Below are 24,613 nucleotides of genomic sequence, written 5' to 3' on the forward strand. Positions count from 1 at the left end.
ATTTTAGTTACACGAGGTAATAGCCTGAATCATATCTTAACCTATCCCAATAGTAATATTTAGTCAAAACTAGTTGCTGATATAACTAAAAACATGTATTACTTAATTCCATATATACAAATATGGTTCTTACAGGGCAATGAAATACCAAGTCCTTAGTAAAATACACTTCTATCACTCTTTTAAGACTATTGGGTGAGCTGGCGATAGGGACCCATTATTTACATAATTTAATAAACCGCCCATATGAATCACCGTTAGCAAACCGGAATGATAGCTATAGCGAAAACAATCGCTTTACCAGATATTAGATTTTTTTTCGCTTTTTCATTCTTATCATGATAGCAAGCATGATGAAACTATTGCCAAGGTTGCACACATTGTCTTGTCTTTTTGATGTGAGATCTGAGCTTATTTAAGCATTTGCACTTGTGTTACGGCATACTGGGTAACAATCCTATCATATCCTATCATTCCTATCATATCAAGATTAACTTGTCATCATGCTTCACAAGAAGAGGTACGTGGTTTTATTAACCATTACAATGCTTCAAGCACCAGTAATATAAAAGAGACTAACGGCAACACGCCCAGCAACATTGCCTCAAAATGATCCGTTGTGGACATATTTACATCCTGCTCATAAGTTGCGCCGTCTCCATGGTGTTGGCAACCGGTGATCCTATTACAATATCGGGAAACACCATTGGCGATTTGGTCAACGTGAACGTTAACGTGACGGCAAACATACAAAATGAAATCAATCAGGATTACGTCAATATTCTGGCGTTACTGCTGTCCTCAACCGGAGACGTGGAACTTTTTCGGAAGCTGAACAACGCTATGCAAGATTCTGCCGTAACCACTGGTTCGCCGAGCGCGGTCGGAAATGATGTTCCGCAGCAGCAAACGGAAGATATAAACATCGAAGAAGCGCTGAAAAAATTGTTCCCCAAATTAGTAAAAAATCAAAAATAAACAAGTCGATAAGTTTTAATTTTTCGTTGTTTCGTTCAGTGTGTTTATTCATTATTAAACGATCGAGAATTGTCTTATTCCCACAGATCGGTGGCCTTTTCCATGATGTCTTTTAGTTGAACGAATATCTCCTCGCCAATGGTTATCGTTGCGATCAATCAAGTCTGGTGCAAACTGCAACAAACCATCGTTATTCATGATCGGGAGCTCGGGAAGAACAAGGTCTCAAGCGATTCCAATACTTCGCGCAGCTTTTGACGCAGCGATTCGAGCGTCTCTTCGATGCGCTCGTTCAGGTCTTCGGACAGATCGATCACACCCTCATTTTCGATAACTTCATACACAATATCTTCGAGCAGCTTCCATGGGATCGCTTGGTACGTTTCGTCGGCCAAGTAGTCGATCATCTCGTAGATTATTGCACGCAACGCATCATCTAATTCGATCAGATCTTCGAACAGCTCGAACTCGTAATCGATAATTTGACGCAGTTCCACCTTTGCGGCGGCCAGAGCTCCAACGAGCAGTCCTTCCAGTTCTGGTGTGAAATCAAACGATCCTTCGTTCTGCAAAACCTCTACGACCATGGTCTCGACAACGTCCATTGGCAGCGAGTTGATCAGCACATCCACAGCATAGTCCAGATAATCGTGCACTTTGCCAATAACCACATCATCCGATGCATCCAGCCCTGCGGCAGTAATGGCAATATCCTCCAGGGCGTTCTTCAAGTTGACACGTACCTCCACATTCTTTGCATCGAGCTGAGCGTTCAACTGTTCGGAGAACTGGAAGTGGCCACCGGTAGCGAGCAGCTCCTTGGCAATTTCCTGCAGCAGTTCCGGCGGATAGGTAGCTTGCACGGTGCGGAAAACGGTCACAAACGAATCGTACACCAGATCGAGTGTTTCCTCCGGGATCTCAGCGCGGCGTTGCACTGACCGCGGCATTGGGGATGCAATGCAGCAGCTGCTGGCGACGAGCAACAATAGAACCGTGTGTGCCTTCATCTTGAATGGATCGGACAGTTTACTCTCACACTACCTTGTTCATCATGCAGCGATGTAGACTTTTATACGGAATCCAAAAAATCTTATCTTGCCACTGCCATAGATATCGAGCATCTTCCGATCAAGGTCCTTCGCATGAATCAATTTGCTTTGCCCAATTAGCATGTGTCTTATCAGGGTGCAACAAAGGTACCAATGAGTCACCTTCGCTCATCGATCACGTGAGTTTGTTGCAAAAGCTCTTCCAAGACCATTGTTATATCATCATTCGCTGATTGCCATTACTGATTGAAAGTATCATATCTGTACCATTGCAGCAACCGACCTGTATTGCTTTTTTTTGTGACCTCCTGTCACCAAGGCACTGATTGTGTACCGGTCAGATGGTTGCAAATGTACTTCTATTTTTGGCTTTAGTTACCATCTTGTACGGGCGTCACGTGCACGATGTATTTAAAATCATATCGTTTGATAACCATCATCACAATAACGATGACAATTTAGTTCGATGTTAAAGAGAGTGTGATCACACAGCAACAAAAATTCATTCGTTCAGAACTGTGCAGCAGGATTAAACAACAGCAAATAAAGTAAATATCCATTGCAATATTCACACTTGGAATCTTCGGTTTTATTTAAAAGCCTTTAGTATAAATTTAATACCCTATCAATACGATTAAATCGGATTTTTAATATAAACTACAATGACACCTGAGGTGGCCCGGTAGTATATGTGATAAACGGTGCCGATTCCACACGAGAGGATCGTGTATCAAATCCCATCAGGACCGTCAGACTATTCGACTACGTGGTAAAAATAAATCTTGATTCAGCCAAGCCGTTCTTAAGATACAAAAAAAAATATTGAAACCCTGTCGAAGAAATTTAGATTTTCTCTTAATTCTGTGATATGTTTTCTTCAAAAATGCATAGTAATGATTACATAGTAATATAATGTGCGTTTTTTTATTTTTATGTGATGAATACAACAGCACCGATATAACCACAAACCCCCTTTTGACCTTTGGCCAATTGTAGTACAACTAGTAAAACTAAATCGACCCAACTACCGAATGTTTTGTCCATTTGTTAAAAATTGCCGTTAACAATTGTGTTTGCACATTTTCCATCTTATAACTAAAGCTTGTTTGGTAGATCACTTCGCTCTAGCAGATTTTTTAAATCTACCATAACTTGATGAAACGTTTGCTGAAACTTGTGGCAGCTGGTGGCAGTACTGTCGCGATACGCAGAAAATATTCCCCAGATGCAATCTTCCAGCATTGTGTAGAAGCAGCCGTAACCATCCATGCACATCGGTGCTACGTAACCACAGTTGATCGTGTAACCGAGTGTGCTGGTTGAAAGAATGAAATTACCACCACCTCCACTTTTGCTGTACAGTGGATCATCATACAGCTCTGGAATCGGTATTCCATTGTCGTAAGCAGCACACCACAGCCCAAATAAATGTCGATCAATTCCGTTTCCCTTGCGGGCTTCATTCATAAGCTCCATCTGTCTGTTTGCGGCCACCTTGAACAGTTTCGCTTTCTCATCATCGGTTGAACTGGAACTCTCCATAGACTCTATGAACCGTACCGACTCGATACTGCACGAGCGGCAAGTCTCTGTGCGACCTTTGTACCACTGACGCATCATGGCTGTTTCGTACGTCGGGGCAAAGGTTCCATGAAGCCGATAGTAAGAAAGCAGCAGCGCCGTTTGAACGTAGGCATCCGGATGTATTTTGTGCTTTTTCATAAAAGCTTTCCCATAGTCCTGGAACTGATCCATCGAAACGACAACACAATTTTGCTGCAAAAAAAAACAATAAAACACAATACAGTTAATAATAACGCACTAAGTCCTACTTACTGCAACACACATTTACTTACCATTTCGTCGGCAACTTTTTCCATACGAACGATTTCCTCGTGCAGCTTGTCGTCTAGATCAAAGACAAGCTCGTCCGGAAGTATTAAATTGCTGGCGGGAACATCCCAATCCGGTACACCTTCCTCTGCGATGCTCATCATCACGTACAAGCTGATGGACATCGAAATCGATCCATCGTAACAGCAATGCTCACCGTAACAACCCATCTGTCCGTTTTTAAACGCGATCGTACCGCAACTTTTATCCGTCCATTTCGAGTGTATATCACCGGTTAAGCACAGCTGCGCCAAATCCGAGTAGTTTTTCGGGCAGTGTGTATCGAGTATCATTAGTGCGACCGCTTCTTCGATTTCTCGCACCATAGTTTTATTGCGGGTAGAAAGTTCTATCAAATGCCGTCGATTGTTGGCCCAAGATGTACGATCGTCATTCGTTAGTGTCGGCACACCCGCATGCTGAACGCTAGTGCCTTCCACTTTTACCTGAATCTGCTGCAAAGTGAAAAGGAAATCCTGCGGGCTCAAAGGATCACCATCGGCATTTAGACCGGGAATTTTAAAAATGCGCCCCCCATACAGTACGATGATATGCGATGGGCATGGACCTTCCTTTTCCGTCCGGAAGTAGCTTTCCACCTTGTCCATTTCGATACCCGGTATGCGTACGGTGTTGTACAGTCGTCGGTATAAATCGGCGGAAAAAATGTTTTTCTTGTCGGCGGTGGCGATGGGTCGCAACCGTTCGGTACGGAGCAGCTTCCAAAATACCATGTTGTGATGCAAACATGTTGCCGGTCCTTTGAGAAAGTTTTCCGGTATTGCCTCTAGTCCGACGGCATCGAGAAGCAATGGTTGAACCATCACACAGTATGGAATCAGCGACATGCGCAAGGTGCAGTATGCATAGTCTTCCCACCATTTATCAACCTGTGGAAGAAAACATGTCCATGAGTACACATAATGATAATGGAAAATGGCAAGTAACAGTTTCGTGTGACCTATTTTCCTTTGCTTTAAAAATTGCTTTTCCTGTCTCGTATTCGCAACAAAATTTTGCCATAACTTTCTTCTCATTTTCCTATTTTTTCCTTTTCTTTATCAAAGAATCAACAGTAATAGCGAAATGCATGCAAATGTGATACCTTATCATGTTATATATATTTTTTTTTTTTCGTTTATCCATTATGCGCTACGAATGCATAAAAATACATTTGCTTTAGAGTCAACGATCGAAACCTTTACAGCATCTGGGGTTCCTTCAGCTTCTGGAAGTGTTGACGAACGGCATCACGCAGTTCGTTGCTGAATTGCGGGCGTACATGGTGAGCTTGACCGAGAGCCGACTGAACCTGTTCGCGGAGGGCTGGCGATAGCTTCGACAGGAACTGCTCGAAATGGGTTTGCTTCAGCTGCTGGAAATGTTGCTGCAGCTTAGCGGTCAGCTCCTCGTCGGCATGTGGCGCTACACCGTAGGCGATCCAACCTTGCATCAGCCCATCGACTTCGTCACGCAGCTCCGGTGTAAGCATACCCAGGAACTGGTTGTACTTCTGCTCGGCAAACTCACGGAACCGTTGATTCTCCTGGAGCTGTACCAGCAGTTGCTGGCGGACCTTCTCGAAGAATGCATCCGAAGGTTGCTCGCGGTTGCGAATGGCAGTTTCCAGCTCGGCACGGATGTCTTCCGGAATCATTGCCATGTGTTCACGCAGTTTCTCCCGCAGGTCGGCGTTCGGTCGGGGCAGGGCCGACACTCCGACGGCTACCATAGCTAGTACGATGATGCTGGCTAGTTTCATTGTTAGTTTCACTGTTCGCTAAACCTTGCTTGTGCTTCCCCAAGGCACTGGAAGTTGCTTTATATACTGAAAACTGTTTAGCCATATCTTTGCGGAGCAAACATTTTCATTAGATAAATATACACTTGTCACCAGATGTATCTACCTTTTCGTAGTGATTTCCGGATGTGAGTCACCAAGGAAAACAAACCACCTTAATGCATTGTTCCTTGGCCTTGTTTACAAACGATCACATGCTCGGGAGACGTTGGTTTTTCCCGACTCACTAGGGCAAACAAAAACACAAATGACTAAAAACTTCTAGCACCCGGTATCACCAGAACAGGTGTTGATGGTTATCTAATGTCTTATCAAACAACGGGCAATAGTGCCTTCGCTTGTCGGAGAACGAAGTACTCTCGATGGTCAAAATTGTCTTATTACTCGTCTAGCTTCGCGTACGAAATTCGACAATCGAAATGTGGCGCAGTGTTCGGTATTGTTTTCTCCTGTTTATCTACTCGTGTGTTCCAGCGGCACATCCGTCCATTTCCGACAGTACCGAGGGCACTATTTTTGGCTGCATATCGACAGTAGATTTTCAAAACTCAAGTGCGCTTGTGTCCAGCGAGTGTCAGCAGTCGTTCGAAGTCTTCCTTCCAACACAAGCGAACATTGTACGCTTTTTGAAGCAGTTCGAAGATGACCTGCAAGCACAAGCGCAGCAAATCCTTAAGTCAGCTTTCGTACAGATGCTGCGTAACGATGAAAGTGACTTGGAGTTGGGTCAAGGTCTAGGTGTAACGGCCTCGTCTAGCCGCATTCCGGACAGCATCCCAACCGATCTACGTCTTGAAATTTTGCAAAACATGCTAGCTGATCAACGTTTCCGTACATCGCCGGTGCTACGTGCCAGACTTCACAGCTTCCGCAACCTACTGCTAAGTCAACGAAATTACGCAGCCGCATTCTGGATCGATCGGTTACTCAAACGTCCAGACGCACATCAGCATGCAGTGTGGGACAAGAACGACGCCGACTGAACTTTACACCCAGCCCTATCGGATGATGGTGAACTTTTTTTTTTTTGAGCGTGTCGTCCGGTTCCTTCCTTTATCTTTGCCTGATTAAATATTCCGAAATATATGGCTTTCATTTTTGCGCAAGATAATAAATGGCCTGTGTGTAATGAAGCGCCCTAGCGAAAGATAATACTCACACAATGTTGTTATACGCACACACACACACAATCGCACTTACCCAATTTTTTTCTTTCGTTGCCTTTTCTTCCAGAATTGCCTGCAGCTTTGCTCCAACGCCCTTGCGGAAGGTCTCGATGATTTTTTTCGTATTTTCTAGCTCTTCGGCGGTCCCGAATGGTTTCAACGATTCCAAGTATCGCTTCAGCGTGTGGTCCAGTTTGGGTAAGGGTAATCGAGGACGGTCTTCATCGTAGCAAAACGTGCTTTCCGAGCTTTCCTCTGGAAGGTAGTAAATGTTCTCCCTATTCATGATTGTTTTGATTCGATTGATTACACTGTTCCACTGTTTTTATTTCTGCCGGCAGGAAGTGGACAGTGGTGGTAGAATGCTACGCTACTGCAGTTGGTGTACCGCGATGTTTACATGCATCGAGCAACGACCCCGGAATGACTGAAAGTTGCTGATCGCTACCAGTTCCACTTTCTAGCTCATCACATTTATCAATCCACTTTACGTCCCCACTCGCACGAAACGCACGCAAACCAACCCGGTTGGACTTTGAAGTCGGTTGAAGTAGGTAAGCAGCTAGGTGTATTCGATTGATGTTTTTTTTGCGGCCAACGGCACGAACCGAGGTGACAGGTTGGCGGCACTGAGCAATTACAACTTTACAAGCCAAAACATTGCAACTGTCACTTTTACAGAATCAGCCTACCTAGGCCGACTGTTGTATCGCGTTTTTTTCAGAATCGTGCATACATTAAAAAAATGCGTATTGAATGGAAATGGTTTCGTGTATTCGATTTTTATTATACCTTCCTATATTAGGTTCTCTTCCGATCGAATATATTCCCCTATATCCGCTTGATGGAAACAAACTGTTATTAGCGGATCGGCTAGTTTACAATCGTTGGTTGATTTCGCCGCCACACCAAACCCGAGCGGAACATCGTTCATTGACATCACTATAACACCCTGATAGATGGGAGTATTTTCCGTGATACGTCCCATACCCGATTTCGATACGTTATTGCCATACAGGAACTGCTGCTCGGCGGCCGGTTTCAGCCATATTTTGTACTGCGCGTAAGGGGCCAAATAGGCGAGTGCCGTGATGTGCAGTATGAACTTATTGCCCTTGGTAAACTTCCCGAAACACGTCCCAACCGATACCATCTGGTCCTTCGGTACCGATTCTGCTAGTTTCAGAATTTTTTCTGACACGTAATATACACGGGATTTCATCTCTCGGAAGCAGTAGGTTCCATCAGTACGATCGATCAACAGTTTTACATTAGTTCCAATGCTGAAAATGAAGCAAACAGTCATGTATCACATTACACCTAGCGCTCATATTACGAACGAACCGGCACAACCGAAAATACTTACTATTTTGATAATTTTTCAAACAAAACTTTTGTTTGTTGCTCTGACAAGCGCTTCATTGCTGCTGTTGGGCAGGTTTTTATTGAACTAAATCAGGAAATTATACTTTTTGCAAAGTAAATTCGTACCATGCAGTACGGGTCGGTAGCACGTTGCACGTTGTTTACGGTATGTTTTGATCCAACGTGTGCGAAACAAAGGCTGGATCATCTGCTTTCCTTTGACAGCTAAAGACATGATGTCGCACAAAGTAAATCTGTGGTCATATATTGTTCGCGATATCAATATTTTATTTAAAACAAATTAAATGTTTTTATAATCAAACCTTAATTACGCATTTTGTATTATGAATAGGTATTTAAATTGTTTTAAATTGTTTTTACCAATTGGTTTTGGAATAGAAACATTTCTTCATGAAATTTTCCAACCGAAATGTTTCATGTCTGAAATATTTCGTTTTCAAAATTGTGCCACGAACGTGATTCGCGCAATCGTTACTTGTGTTTTATTACGTCCAAAAATATACTAAGAGTTAAGTGGAATTATAAGGCCACATCATCACAATGGAATACCTTATTCAATTTAAAAAAAAGCTATAAAATTTGAAGCCTAATAATAACCCACCTGGATTAGAGGGTGATTCCTAAAAAATGTTACAATATGTTAATCACCTACAGAGCATTTTCAGTTCACTGCACCTCGGGAAAGAAAAGAAAGACAACAATCGTATCGTATACATTTTTCATTAATTTAGTAACTTTCAGATTCGTGGTGTAAGGTACTTTAAGTCATCGCTAAAGTACGTTTATACATTGGACGCTAATGGTTTTAATGTTGTTAGGCCATATTAAAACATGTGTGCCCTTACAGTTAAACTCTAACCAATCTTGGAACATTTCCGTGATAGTATTAATAAAATAACTTTTTTTTCTGTATCGGCTTTCGTTTGCTGATTCGTTTCTTAAATAATACCTACATCGTAGCATCTATGCATTCGTTGAATATTATCAAAAACTTGAAAAATTAAGACCACTTCTCGTAACATTTGGCAAGATTGAACAACCTTTTTGACCCCCTATGAATTAATTCGTTTGCCAAACATTTCTTAATATCCCAACGGAATAGCAATACGGTTTGTGGTTTAGGAATGGTTGGGAATGGTAAGACGCAGCGATCGTCTGGTACTCTGGCACTTGCTTATTGTTTCATGTTGCTTAATACTGTTCGCAATTGTTGACAATAATGGATCTCTCTCCCTCTCTCTCTCTCTCTCTCTCTCTCTCTCTCTCTCTCTCTCTCTCTCTCTCTCTCTCTCTCTCTCTCTCTCTCTCTCATCTCGCTGTCTTTCCCATGTCGTGTAAGCACGATATTAGGCACTAATCACTTCCTTTGGTTTATAGGCACGCTGCTTTAGCAGATCATCCAGATGTTCCTCCCGATAGTATACAACAAAATCTGCCGGAGACAATCCTTCGAAAATTGCACAAACACTCGGTTTCAGGTTGTAGAAAAACAATGGCTGATCACGTCTCGCAAAATCTTGCGTTATACTATCGATCACGGTAGCGGCAGTATAGTCGGCACCGTACACGTGCGAACAGTCAATTACTACCGGCAGTGACTGGCGAATAGATTGCTTTGTCACCAGATTGCGTACATAGTCAACTGATGGGAAGATCAAACACCGATCGGGGGTAATGATCAAGTATTCTGCACCGCCAGGACTCTGCATAAAGGTGTAAAAAAAAAGAAAACAATGCATTAGCTAATATGCGCTTGATGCGATGCTGTACAATACTCACCGTTAATCGTTCAACGGAAATCTTTGGTCGGGCAGCATGGTATAGAATAAATACGACATTCAGTCCTACCCCGAACAAGATGCCCATCTCCAGTGGTAGTGCCAAACAAGCGATGAACGTACCCAGACCGGGAATTAAATCACTCTCTGCAAATGCGATAAAGGTTCCCATATAGATCTAGAAATCAGCATCCAAAACCTCATACTTACTTTTGGTCCTCCACATGGGTTTCACTACCTTTACCTCCACCATAAATACAACGGCCGCAATAATAACGGCAGCTAACGATGCCTTCGGAATGTACGAAAAGTATGGCGTAAAGAAGAGCAGCGACAACACTACCAGTCCCATAGTGTAAATATTGCCCAGCGGTGTACGCACACCGGAAGCATTGTTGACCGCACTACGACTCAGCGAACCCGTTCCGGGGAATCCTTGCACGAAAGAGTTGGCTATATTGGCAAGACCGATGGCAATCAGTTCCTGTGTCGCATCTACAGGCTTTCCATTTGCTGTAAATGGGAAAACGAAAGGTCCATGAAACCATCGCCTTCGACTCGGCTAAAAGTTTACTTACAGAACGCTTTGCAGATTGCAATGTTCTCCATCAGTGCAATCAGCGGAACAACAATCAGCCCCGAACCAAGGCTGGAAACCATATCCATGAACGATTCTTCATTGCCACTCAGGGTTTCGTTTGCTGTGAGCGAAAACGGTGGAGCCTTAAACGATGGCAAACCCGGCGGGATGTCACCTATCAGTTTGAATGGCGCCACTGCAGATGATTGGAAAGTGTAGCCAATGGCACCGCAAACTACGACGAGAATTGCATTTCTGGACGTTCCAATTAACCACATCATCTTGTTAATGATCCGATGGTTCTTTGATTTCAGCTCATCATCCGCTGGTCCAACTTTGAGGCCGGCAATGATCTACAACGAATGACATAATGGGTGTAATAGAGGCATGGAATGATACAGGCACGAAAATGCAATACTCACTCTCATGATCAGCAGCACCGCGATGCAGGTCAGCCCAAGAAACGTGTCCCACACCTGCACGTTATGAATGTCGTTGAAGATATTGCGCCAAATCTCAATAAACGTCGTCCCTTTGGCCGTAATACCTAGCACATCCTTCACCTGGGACGTGACTATAATCAACGAAACAGCCGAGGTAAATCCGGACGAAACCGGTCCGGACACAAAGTCAACCAAAAATCCAAGCCCCAGTATTCCCATCATCAGTTCGATCACGCCCGAAAGGAAGCAGAGCAGTATGGCTTTTCCGATGTTACCACCGGCCGTTTGGAAGGTAAGCAGTGAGGCAATGGCAGTCGGTCCCATCGGTACATCCTTGCAGCTACCAAACACAATATACACGATACAGCCGAGAAACGATCCATAAAGTCCGTACTGTAAGAAAGGGCAAGAAAGTGAATGTAAAAATACAGATTAATATTCCCAACGCTTGCGGGTTGCCATCTAGAGCACACGCAAAACTATATACTGACCGCTGCGGGAACCCCAGCAATACCGGCATAAGCAAGCGCTTGTGGTATTACCGTCAGACCGACGGTTATTCCCGCCACTAAATCCCCAATCGCATCCGTGGAGTTGTACCTAGGTAGACAAAGGTAAAAAGCAAATAGCATAACCAGTTTCTTTAATGAGCGACTGGAACAAGCCCGGTTTTTGGGGCGGGATTCACGGCGGATCTACTTACTGTGGAAGCCACCGTAGAATGGGCAATCGTTTTTTGATCATCTTTTCCGAAAACGCACTTTTAGCCTTACGTTGAAGCCATAGATTAACTTGTCCCGTTTGATCATCGCTCGTAACTTTTTTCCCAGTATCGGAAACTGTACGGTTGTAAAACAGGATAGAGAATACATTATTAAAATTTAATAAATAAATTGCAATAAATTTTCCTCTTTTCGCCCGCCCAACCAGGGTCCTACTTACGGATGAATTCGTTAGAACCGCGTAAACCACCGTGTGGTTCGCCATTGTGCGTCGATATGTCGATCGTCGAGCAGCTGAGCGCTTCGTTGTCGTACGAACCGTCGTTCGGCGCACTGATCGTATGGATCTGGGTCTTCATCCTTACCAGCCGGCAGTCGGAGCTGTTGTCACCTGCAACGTAAAGCGAGCTCGTTGAAACACAATCACCATAGGGTGCACGGTACGTATGCGTGCCGCGAACGATCGACGAATGAAACGTTTGCCGACAGATGGAGCGAGTTTTATTGCAACGCCTTTCAGTGCGCCCGAGCACAGATACGCAAACACGACAGCGGCGGAGGATACGAATTCGTTAGGCAAATTTCCGTTTCGGGTTCCACTTTGCTAACCATCTGGTGTGATTTTTGAAGCTTTTCTCTACTCTCGCCTACACACCGATCATCACAACAGTGCATGTTTACTTTTTACTGCAACAATGGCGGGTTTTTTTGTTGTGTATGTCGTTTGATTGTTCACACCTAGATTTTGAGGTGGGATCCAATAAGCCAAAGTGTCACCATTTTGTTACCCTTCTCAAGGTAACAAGGATTCACTGATAAGATCATCACGATTTTCGTTGGGCAAACAACGATCAGTAGCTGGTTACTCTATTTTGAACTTATTGTTAATCTTCGACGATTATTCACAGCGTTCTGCTGGATAAGTTTTTACATCCCCAAAAAGGAAGCTAATTTTGAATGAAGATATCAACATACTATTACGCTTGCAGAAGTTGATAAAGTGATAAACAAATTTTTAGTGGGAAACGCATTGTTAAGCGTCATCTGGAGCACAAACGACTTCACGCACAGTTGACTCCACTAATTTTTGGGGAGCTAATACTAATTTGTCGCCATTGTTATTGACACTTAGCAACCTACCGTGAAACATGCTAACACGCTAACAAAACAATTTTTTCACAGCTGGACAAGCACACCCGGGATCTGTTTGATTTCGAACGGATTAAGAATGACGCACATACAATCGTTCGGAAAATGTCGGTTTTTAATTTCGCGTCCCAATTCACGTTGAAACAAACAAGCAAATAACTGGCAGGTTTGGTAGAACAAAATTACATTGATTTTCAAGTCAATCACAACCCATGTGATGGCCGGTGAGCACAAGCTGACGTAAGTACGTCACACGTTTACACACGCTTTTTTATCAAGCTTGCTTCATCAAATGTTGCGTCTGCGCTGCTCGATTTCTGGCCATCCGCAATGGCAGTGAAAACGGTTGTGGATGAACAGATCGTTCGATCGGAAGCTTAAATCCCGGGCGGCCATTTTTTTTCTCTCTCGTTCAAAATCCCGCTGAATCACACTATTTTATAGAGGTGTACCTTCACCAATACCAACGCACAACGGCGTTTGTGTGATTGGTTTTATCCGCTTTATGATTTGTCTTCTTTAAGGGTTGTTTCAAGATGAAAGTTTCTCGTTGGAACTTTAACGAGAACGACACCATATTTGTGTAAAAATAAAAAATATCCACAAAGCTTTTTTTAGTACATTATTTTTGTTTAAAACTCTACTTAATAATTTTTACAACAACGGCAAAGTTTGCTCTGCACTTCACGTTAATCAAACAGCTTGAGAAAATAAAATCACACCACAAAACTAGCAGCGGAAAATTACCGGCATTCCATCCACTGCGATCGTTTCGTGAGATAGTTGATAAGCCTAACCTTCTATTATCTATCGGCCCCAGACAAGCATGAAGCATATCTTGGTATTGATCTGGCACGATAGTAGCCTTCCCCTGTTACGGAAGATCACAAACCGCTAATCGCATTCACTAAAAAAAAGTTGCTTTTTTCCCACGGATAAAACTACCACTCGATCGGCTTTGATCGCCTTGCATTTTCTACTGCACTAGTAAAACAACACATCGTTTCTGGAAATATCGTTATATTACGATTATTGAGCGAAATAAATTGATCGTAAAAGTTGTTTGTTTCATATTTCTTATATTTGTAACCTTCAAAATGGCAATATTAAAATATCTCGGCCACAAAAAAAAAACAAAACAAATGACCGGTTTGGAACGTGTATTGGACGGTTCTTACTTCCTGCACAAACACGAACCACAAAAAAAAGTTGCTTTGTTAAGAGAAACAAAATAAACAAACCAAAACAAGCGCAGGTAGTACCGGCGATACACTATCATGGAGAATTGCGATTATCCCCAAGAAATCTGAGAATATCGATAGCACTTATAGACTCAATCCTAATATTAATTCCATTTTTTAGTATCTTCTTTATGGAAAACATTAACAAAAAAATTGAATTAGAAGTTGTTATCAACCAAATTTTTAATTATTTGTTTAGTTTTTGTGCTCCAAAATCGCTTAACTGGCTTAAGTATAAATGCTTTCTAACTAGCACCAGGCGGCTCCATTGGTTTGACGTCAGAAGCACTTATATTTTGTGAATGTCCTCGATGGTGATAACTGGTTCGTAAGCTTACCACTACACTCAACACAATACTTTCCCGATACACTGGTCTAAGGGGTTTTTTTTCGCACTCATACACAACAGCATCGAAAGGACATTTGTAAGAGACGCAGCTTGGCCTTGAGTCACTTCCATCGTCAAACCATCGTCATCGTCACTACACCCAATCGAACCTGTCCCATCAACGTATGCAGCCACCTTTACGACTTTAGCTTTATTGTACATTGAATGAACGTTCGACGGGCATGGCAACGGCTCAAGTGACGTTTCGCGTACACTTTCTTGCCCTCTTCATTGATCTTCCGATCGTGGGTTTAACCGAAAGTCGTTGGAAACATCCAGTTCGTTCCAGTTTCTACCCGCCCAATCCGGGCTCGTTACGATGTCACGCGATTCAAACCTCCATTTTTTTTTGTATTTTCATTCTGCCTGCACGATGACCCTTCGCCGAAACAAAACCGGTTTCCTGTATCACAAACCCCTATTGGAGACTTCCCGCACTTCCTGCTTGCTCGCGACCGTTAAGCTCGTTCGTTATCGGAGCAGCAGAGGAAGCAAAAGAACAACGATCAATGGTTTTAAGATACCTTTTTGTTTTTTTGGATGAGCTTTATCGACTACAAATTGGTCCAGAGGTGTGCGAACCTTCGTTAGGCGTGTAGAGGCACATTTGTTGTCGCGTGCACATTTGCAAACCGGCCAACCCGTTTGATACACATTTTATGCAAATCGTATACAACCGGACACGCTTCCATCACTCGATCACGATCGTGACCGGACCTAACCCGTGCTGGCAGAGGAGTAGGAGTGCAGTGCAGCTGGATAATGTTGACGCGCTGTCGCAAGCCGTGGAAACTCCCGCACGGCCAGCCCACGATCTGGCCCATAAATCAATACTACGCGCCACAGTAAGTGCCGATCGTGTTTGCACTTTACAGACAATAAAGGCAAGCGCGTCTGGCAGCAGGCGGGTGGCGAAAGAATGATTTGCATATCGTTGCCCTTTATACCCCTCCGCCCCTCCCCCGTTCTCTTGCCCTCACTTCGAGACACACGTGGGAACGGTTCCTGTTCTTACATTTGCCATCAGCCGATATGGTTCCGAAGCATTCGTTGGTACGTAATGCTTTGAAGGAAATCCTGCAAATCGTGCGAAAATCTGTCAAGGGTAAGAATGTCCGGGAATGGCCACTCCTTTCCCGGTTACAACGCTTTCATCAATCCAGCGGGCACGATCGGTCGGCTGGGTGGCCCTATTCATTGTGGATGAAATTGATTATTTATGGTTGCTTACACTGGACACAATTCTTGGAATTATTTTATCTCAACTGCATGACCAGTTCTAGGGCAAGGTAAACCTGTCAATTCCCACAGAGGGTTCCGGATAAAGGTAAAAGCCACCTAAAAGGATGATTGGTCGTCTATCCACATCGCATCGGTAATAAGTCACACACGTGCCAACAATATTCTGCATACTTTTGTTATTATTAAGTCGATATTTGTTTAAACTTTTCGCATAACTGCTACTCAAAACATGTCCTCCTTAGTATGAAATACCAGTATCATTGGAATTCAGAACATGTCCATGACTCCAACAACGGTTCACATTTTATAGTGCGATTCCGAAGCTATAAAAATCTAATGGCAATAAAACAAGCGACAACGATACTAAATTCTAAATAAATTTAAATCTACATGCACAAGAAATAATCCCTCCCCAAAAAAAGTTGTTTTGCAAAAATCCGTTAGACCGGTCTAAGGCGACCAGACACTCCAAAGCCAGCGAAGGTTCTTCCGTACGCTAGTGCTATAATCATTCAACCGTATCAACCGGAAGTCCAATAAAGGAGTAGAAAAAAAACATAAGGATCTTTTTTCGCTACGGATAGTTCATTTTATTATGCGTGGATTTTTGTTTTCTTTCTTTTTACATTTCTACACCCATTTGCATCAGATCGTGTCCCGGGACACGATCGTTCCTCGCGATAGTTGGAGAGATAAAAAAGGCTACTTCGCGGTCGACGCTGCCGATGGGGTTTATGGAAATGATCGATTTTGTCAGTTCCGTTGCAACGCTAAAGGAAACAAGTCACCGGATGCATGGAGTACGAGGGGACGATGGAAAAAGGGGGGGGGAGGGGTGTAGGAATGTTGTGCGTATGCTTCCACAGTAGCGCGCAGAAGCCATTGTACACGCGAAGGTTAGCATTGGGGAGATTTACGCACAGCCAAGAATGGAAAAACGTGGCCGCCATGCGCCGCAATGCATCGATGATTTGCTCGTGGAACGGTACATGAGATGCGCTTGTTGTTTGTTTATTTTTTTGCGTTTTTGTTTTGGAATCATTTGTTTGACATTGTTGAGCTTAGAGGCTCTAACACTAGCGAACGGTTCAACCTGATGCTGACCTTTGTATCCGTCTGTCGGGGCAAGATATATCACTTACGGTTTGATGCCGGGTTTTCTTACAACAAATGCACTTCTAACCGTGTTGGTACGTTTCAACGGAGATGCTTTATGTGATTTCCTTTTGGCAATCGCAACCCCCCCGTTGAAGCGTACACCACATCACCGGTTTGGTCGATGAATATAATTATGCTTAATGTGTGTGGATACAGTGTGTACTGGAGTCTGTCTGCGTTTGGTAGTGCTTTGCGATGCCGTCTGCATGTAAGGATTCTAGTGTGCGCCTAATGCAGCCTCACCAACAACCGGTCGAAACGGCAGACATTCAATTAAAGTACGTCCAACAGAACGGTCTGCGATGATGCAATCGGCGTGTTAACACAATTTTGTTGCAATCTCACCGAATTGATGCCAATTAATGGAAGGGATAATTGTTTATGCGTCAGTTCTCGGAAAATCGATCTTTGCTTTTCAATGCATCTGCAAAATTGAAGGTTTTGCTCGGTTGCAGTGGGTTGTACTGCAGTGGGGATAACTAACTACCAATGATGCAGATTGTAAGGAAATGACATCTGTCTAAATTGGGACACCACCGTGTCCACTGCATTACATGACGATCATGCTGCCATATTACACCAACTTCCACACTGATCATGTAACCACTGATCGATCTACATGTACGCGCTTATACAACAGACGATGCTTGGTGTATGGGTTTAGTTGCAGAGTTTATTTCTCGGGATAATGGTACTAAAACACTTACAGACAAACAACATCCAAATGCATGATTATGAGAAGAGTAATACTAGGCGCTTCTTGTTATGAGTAGAAAATACTTATTCGGATAGTCACTGAACCTGACCATGGAGGTTCAGAAAACTGGTTTGTTTATTAAACGTCATCGTCCATCGAATATAGTATAAACCACTAGTTAAAAATTAGTTCCAGCAGCTAGATGTACGTTAGTGTCTGGATAAAAAAAAAATAAATAAAGAAAACCCCAGAGTAAGTCAATTTTTTAAAGCATTCTTGATCAATTTCTACGTGATCCCAGCCTACATTAGAGGTGAAAACAAAACTTAAACAAACAAAAAACGAAGCTCAAAAACACGTTTACTATTTTGTTACATGAAACTGTATATCCCTTCCAAATAATTCTTATCGTTCGCCTGTTTAACATTATTGCATTTTGTACATTCAACAACAGCAACAATCAGAAAACATAAGCGACAATTGTTCGTAAGCAAACGGCAGGCAACAAGTATTAACGATCGCGCCATGCTTCCCTGCTGATTAAGATTAGTGGGCGGTGGCACGTGTTCAGAGCCGGTGGAAAACCGTTCTCATTAAGTACGGCACGGTTCACACTTCCTTCCGTCCGGAAGCCAGTTTTTTTTCCATTTGTACCGTCGACCGTATGGTAACGGTAATTAATTACACAGATACCCAGATAATAGTGCCGTGTTCGCTGGCTAGACGCAAGCATCGAATCCATCAATACTAATGATTGTGTCGTTTGGCGTTTAAATTGTAGAATTCATTTTATGACGCTTCCGGAAGCGTGTGTTGCTAAAATCAATTGCATTGACGCTGCATTGTGGCAATTTGCATACATTCGACTGCTAAAAACAAAACAATCACCACAAGATTCTAAATTCTTTTTGCTGGAAAAATATGAGCGTTGCAACGAATTCTCAGCTAGCAGCGTTGTTTTAAAGCTCAATTATTAGCAATCTATTTAACATTCTTCATTTGTTGGAAAACAATCACCAAGCCATTATAGCAGCTGTACAATGAAATCAATTGTTTAAATATGCTGTGTGCAATGAGCTTTTTTTCCGTACTGCAACTTTCCCGTTCCAGCTGTCCAGTCCTGAATCCAGTGACAGGTTTAACGTTCCTGTCATATGAGGCATCCCTGGGACTGGCGGTGCAATAAACGAATACATGGCACTGGTAAATCCAGCAGCAAACGACAATGCAAACAGTGTTGCAAGCAATTTGCAAACATTCCACCTTGGTGAATCATCGTCAATTCTTTGAAAAAAAAATGTGGATAAATCAGTAAGGGTCGTATAGGCAACTAGGTATTACAATGCCTAGTTCACCTTCAACTAGATTTGTTTAGCTTAATTGTTAAACCAGATATTTCACGGTATATTTGCCATCTTACACGGAACGATCAATGCCCCCGGCATATCAGTACACGATCATCACGTGCCCGTTTCTGGTGATCGACAATATTACTTCTATTTCTTTTTTTTCTTCAAATTTACGTTTGGATCATAACCCAAAAATAACTTGTTTAAATCTCAAGATTTCTGTACAAACCTGAAGTGGATCCAAGTCGGGTCGGCGGTTTCCTTCATTCGCAAAATTTGGATTTTCTAGAGTTTTATAGCATGCTCAAGTTATAGATAGCGTTAGAAGCCACACAAGACGACTATCAAAGGTTAATTATAACACGGGATATGAAGCAAAACAAAAAAGCCACGGAAACCCGGTTTGCTATTTAAACTACAATCTTCAAGGTTATCGACAATGAAATAAACGCGCAGTAGTGAAGAAGTTTCCCCCAAAAACCATCGTGGAAAAAAAGATTATATATAACATACACCAACATCCTAACCTGACTTTACCAGAAAAACCAGTTTCAAGGGAATCTCCCAAAGACCACAAACTTGGACAGGCGAGGCTGGTTTTAGCGAAACCACTCTGGTGGGTTTATTCTTCGCTTCACTGAGCAACTCGCGTATAGAATGGCTACCCCTTATACTACTTATTAGTACATGGATTCCCCAATTTTAAACGGTCCACTGCAATCGGAACATAGCTAGGAAACCCCCCAAAATGCGGTTACTTGATCGTTAATGACATTCGTATGATTGTTCTTACACAATTCGATCGTAATTGAGCAGTGGATTTTTTTTTAATGAACTCTTGTCAACTTCTCCTTTCATTCATTTCAAGATTGTTTCGATTGTGCAAATCGTTGTCGCGGAAAATGGATGTTTTCCACATGTCATTGAAGATTTTTAATACAATAATTTTGATATATGGTGTTTGGTGGATGAGGAAGAAGGCGCACTGCTTTATCAACAATCCGGTAACATGAAAAATATTAGGAAAAAATATTATTTTTTCTAATGATTAAACGTCACAATTGATCGTTTTCATTCACAGTCAAAAAAACCGATTTGCGTGTAAATTACCATCTGATAGAGAGTAGTTGATCGTTGTTCATATGTTTGTTTACACTTCCATTTACCGGTAGGAACCGGTAAAGACTGGCTAAAAACGGTTGTAAACAAAAAACGATACAACAAAAAAAACACAACAACAATAAAACATGATAAAATGCCTTTCAAATGTATCGACCGTATGTGAATGAGCCGCTGTCGGCCCATCTATAGCTCCAGCATGGGTACGCATGTATGTATGGGTGGAGGGAAATTTGCGATGCCATAAACGGTTGGGCCATCAAAATCATGTCCATCAGGCTACCACCGTTACCGGCCGACCATGGGTAACGCTTTAACGATCCGATATACCGTAGCCGATGGTCAACGAACCGTGGCATCGTAAAATGCCGGCAAACGCAACGGCAAGTCTAGACCCAGAAGGTGTTTTTGGGAACTAAAAACAGCACGTGACGAAAGGGAATTCTCCTTTTGTAACCTGCCAACCTGATGTTTGCAAACTTTCCGTTTTATTGCTTCGGTCAGATTTGCCCATTTCGGATAAATGAACCTAAAAGCGTCATCGAGCGTCAAGCTTCTAATCGTTTCAAAAACACTACATCGTCTATGTGTTTATAAAATGTTTACCAATACCCAAAATGGGTCATTGACTCGGTTGTCATTAAAATATAATAATGTCGCAACAACAAAAAATAACCATTCATTCGAGTACGGTGTTGAAGCGTGTTTGATCACGCATTTGGCGTAGAGCGATTGCGCCGACCCTCAGACAGCGAACCTGCATCGCCTTACCTTGAAGTACACGGTACAGCGTCGCCTCCAGCTAAACTCAACTTTGACCAAAAGCGAGCCGGCGTATTTGCGGCGCTACTGCGACCGCAATTGTGAGTAGAAATTGTTTTGGGAAAGTAATTACGGCGCGTCAAGCCGTCGAAGGTCAAACGTGTAATAACAACCGCTGGGCCTGGGTTGGATAGGTGGCCGCAGGTACCACACAGCAACAACCGTCCTTCGAAACCATCTCAGGTCCTGAAGAGATCACGTTTGGAAATCGCACAATGGGAGAAATGAGCGGTTGCGCTACACGTGACCCTAGGGCCCCCCCGGGCGGATATGCACGCATATTCGAAAGTTGTGCAAAAGCTTCGAACACGTTGATTGAATTAAAAAAAAAAAACATCTTTTTTTTAACGTTCATGAAGGGTCTCTTCAAACCATATGAAGCTCACGGCAAGTTAAAGCTTGATGATCGTTTACATTGGGTGTAATTATACAATTCTATTGTTGTTTACATTTTTGCTCGTTCTCTCTCTCTCTCTCTCTCTCTCTCTCTCTCCCCATCTCTCTCTCAATCCGTACACTAAGAATGGGAGAAAAACATTTCTAAGTGAAGTCCTCGCTCACTCACTCACTCACTCACAACCTTCTCTAGCATTCCCGGCCTTCATGCTACTTCCCACTATAAAAACCGTCCATCAGGGACAGAGCAAAACAAAACCATCCATTCAACGATCGATCATATCGCATCGGAAAGAAAACATACTGGTTTCGCCAGGAAGTAACGAAAATTCCAAATGCATGATTAGGCTGAGCAAGGCACCAACGAACAGAAATGCATCGTCAGCGTTTCGAGCGGCTAAATGTGGCTGTAGCGTCATGGATAGTATCATTAAATAAAAACCACAGCACATCGTGTAATCTAACCCATCATTTAATACGCCACCGTGTCTGGCACGATGTAGTTTGTTTTGTTTTTTTCTTTACCATGCCAATCAAACTACACAAACCACTAACCAGTTTATTGCAACTGGATTTTTGGTTCACCAGACCCCACCAGCTAGGTGTGGGGGAATCCCTTCACAAACGGAATTATGGCGATGTCGTCAGGGCACGTTGGATGCAAATTATTCGCCATGTGTGTTGGGGATTGGATTATTAAATTACAATTCAATTGAAAATTATAATTAGCAGCTGCGGTGTGGTGATGTTTCCGATATTTTAATGATCTTTTTCGCGCTAACTACATTCCATAAAAGTTACAAAACAAAAAAAAAATTATACGACGTTTTTCAGTGGTAAATTGTACATAATAATTGTTGTTGTTTTGCCAACTAACAACGACAAATCAGACATTTATCAACAAACATGAACGTTTAAAATGGTGTCGAAGGTCATCCTAAAGGATTGGACTGAAATATTACCACATTCTAACGGGAACTAAAACCTAATGATGCAATTCGAATGTGCAAAAAACAATAATATTATTAACACACAGACACACTGTTCCTTCTTTTTTCTTATTCTGCGCCATAACCTTGATTCTTTGTTGCGTTGTACCACAAGTTCATGGTCATTGCTGAAGGTTTTTTTCTCTCTCTCTCTCTGCAATACTAGTTCACTAGTTTATTTGCTTCTATTTTACGATTAATTTGAAATTTCCTCTTCTTGACATTTTATTTAAATTGCAAAATAGTCGAAATGGTTCTCTTTCCAACTCAAAGAATTAATAGATTGCCAATAAATAGACCAAAGTTATAAAACGTTTTTTTGTAATTACGTGTTGCTTCATGATAATGATTCAAGATCAAAAATAAATCAATTAAATCGCCAACTCATTTGTGTATTTTGATCGTTAATCAAGTGAGTGTTTCTTATCTTATATTGCTTAAGGTTTTGCAACTGTTTTAGTATGCAGATACAATGTGTTAGATTCATATTTATATGACACAAACTGTGTTCTACTCACTGTACAAAGACAATATTTAAATTTGAATCCGGGGTTAGCCAGTGTCATAAATTTTGCTTTTCAAGGTGCGCCTTTCATGTGTTCACTTACAACCCCATTCCACGATGACACACATTTGTGTTTTTATCCTTTTATCCTCTCGCTGCCTTGTGAGTTAAGCAATCGAATGCCACTCGAAATGCGCGATCTTCAGTGTGATTCGCACGTCAATCACACCCACACGGCAATATTCGTTACAAAATGTATGATTCTGCAGAAAAAAAACCCTCATAACCAACTCCTACGATCATCCAAACTCTGCCAGTCGGGTCGGAGTTTTTGCGGTACATTTCCTAACACCATGGAACGATGTCCGTTTTTGGTTGATAACCTTTAATGCGGCACAGCTCAAAGTATGCCACAACCGTAACGCGTTTGATTCGCGTAACCAACCAACAAGCATTAGCAAAAAAAAACGGACGATTGCAGTCGTACAATACGCCACAGACTATCCAAATTCCATTCTGCCACACCGGAACGGAACGGACCAACAGTCACAAGAAGCAACCGCAACGGAACACAAAAACGTTCAAAGCATCAGGTGATACAGCAGTCTTACGAAAATAAACAAATCATACGAAAACAAACGAACGTGTATGCCGTGGTGCCTACAGCACCTACACAGGAAACGGTTTTCCCTCTGTTTCACCTGCTACAATGTGTATCACCGTATGTTGTGTATAACCGTGTGATAGCCGTGCGTGCCCACACGCGGAACGCACCTTTTCACTTTCCTGACACTTAACACGGTATTGCCGTACACTAACTTTACACTTTCAACCGAAGAATTAAGCTTTTGGGGCCACTCTTCCGCCTGGCAGAAATGGATGTAGTGTAACAATTGGCAATGCTTACTGTCAAACGATCGATGCTAATGGATGCGTACAGGATCTCCGGAGACACAAACACATAGATTAACGAACGTACTTTTTACACTCACTGCAAGGATTCCGGAACAGGCACGATGTTTGCTTTTTGGCCAAAAAGTTTACCTTTTTTAGTCAACCGCACGTTAGCGCACGTTTTATGCAGAAGTAGCAAATTGTCTTTCTACCTTTACTTCACTCTGCTTCGTACCATAATGAACTATATGAGCAGAAGAAACACTGCAAAACGTCCTCAGTAAAAGCAAGGAAATCAACAACAAAAAAACACAACAACGAACCATCCAACGGTTAGGGCTTTGCCGTATAAAAAACACTTCTGGTACTTCAACCCAACCGGTCGGCCGGTGTGAAAGCGCGCTGCGTGTAGCTCTATCGCGATCTTGTAAACAACTGAATGGCTCAGCCAGTGCGCACCCGATCGCCCGTCCAGGTGTGAGCTGCGTTTTGGCCTATGAAATTTTCCAACCTTGCACTTCTACCGCTGCAGGCCTCCCGTTTGAAGCAGTGAACCGATCGCTTACGACGGTAAACCTTCACCGAACGATCGCGGTCGCACGATCGGTTGGCATTCGTGGCATTGCTCCTGACACTAACATCAGTACGGAATGGCCCTTTTCTTCACCCTTTTATACACCCTCCGTAAGATTACATGAACTTACTAGGTTAAATTTTCATTGATTTTCATTTGATCATCGGTTATGAAATGCACTTAAAATGCGTACCTTCTCATCCGTTCCGAGCTTGCTTTGTGTTAACGAAACAAATGGTATGAAAGATCAACCATAAAAAAACACTCAAAAACGTTTTGTTGGAAAAAATT

General features: G+C 42.6%; 3 protein-coding genes across 7 annotated transcripts; all 3 read right to left on the minus strand.

Annotated features, from left to right (window-relative positions):
* Positions 1-2,927: 2,927 nt before the first annotated feature.
* Positions 2,928-7,548, minus strand: LOC125762055 (peroxisomal carnitine O-octanoyltransferase). The gene is made up of 3 exons (XM_049423777.1): positions 6,925-7,548; positions 3,887-4,813; positions 2,928-3,806 (listed from the first exon to the last, which is right to left on the minus strand). Exons 1-3 carry the CDS (start codon positions 7,174-7,176, stop codon positions 3,126-3,128), a joined length of 1,860 nt encoding a protein of 619 aa, XP_049279734.1. The 5' UTR covers positions 7,177-7,548; the 3' UTR covers positions 2,928-3,125.
* Positions 7,549-7,642: 94 nt separating this feature from the next.
* LOC125762092 (60S ribosome subunit biogenesis protein NIP7 homolog) lies at positions 7,643-8,447 on the minus strand. The gene is made up of 2 exons (XM_049423847.1): positions 8,257-8,447; positions 7,643-8,173 (listed from the first exon to the last, which is right to left on the minus strand). Exons 1-2 carry the CDS (start codon positions 8,310-8,312, stop codon positions 7,687-7,689), a joined length of 543 nt encoding a protein of 180 aa, XP_049279804.1. The 5' UTR covers positions 8,313-8,447; the 3' UTR covers positions 7,643-7,686.
* A 540-nt stretch (positions 8,448-8,987) lies between these two features.
* On the minus strand, positions 8,988-24,332 carry LOC125762054 (sodium-independent sulfate anion transporter). 5 transcript variants are annotated; one of them, XM_049423775.1, is made up of 9 exons: positions 23,834-24,332; positions 12,020-12,190; positions 11,781-11,916; positions 11,569-11,677; positions 11,057-11,470; positions 10,633-10,987; positions 10,265-10,567; positions 10,056-10,201; positions 8,988-9,979 (listed from the first exon to the last, which is right to left on the minus strand). In XM_049423775.1, exons 2-9 carry the CDS (start codon positions 12,156-12,158, stop codon positions 9,623-9,625), a joined length of 1,959 nt encoding a protein of 652 aa, XP_049279732.1. In that variant the 5' UTR covers positions 12,159-12,190; positions 23,834-24,332; the 3' UTR covers positions 8,988-9,622. The 5 variants fall into 5 exon arrangements, with proteins under 5 accessions (XP_049279732.1, XP_049279731.1, XP_049279730.1 ...); XM_049423774.1 differs by having other exon boundaries at positions 23,629-24,332; XM_049423773.1 differs by having other exon boundaries at positions 23,762-24,328.
* Between the last annotated feature and the right edge of the window lie 281 nt (positions 24,333-24,613).

The sequence above is a fragment of the Anopheles funestus genome, chromosome 2RL (assembly GCF_943734845.2).
Source record: "Anopheles funestus chromosome 2RL, idAnoFuneDA-416_04, whole genome shotgun sequence".
Taxonomy (NCBI): Eukaryota; Metazoa; Arthropoda; class Insecta; order Diptera; family Culicidae; genus Anopheles; species Anopheles funestus.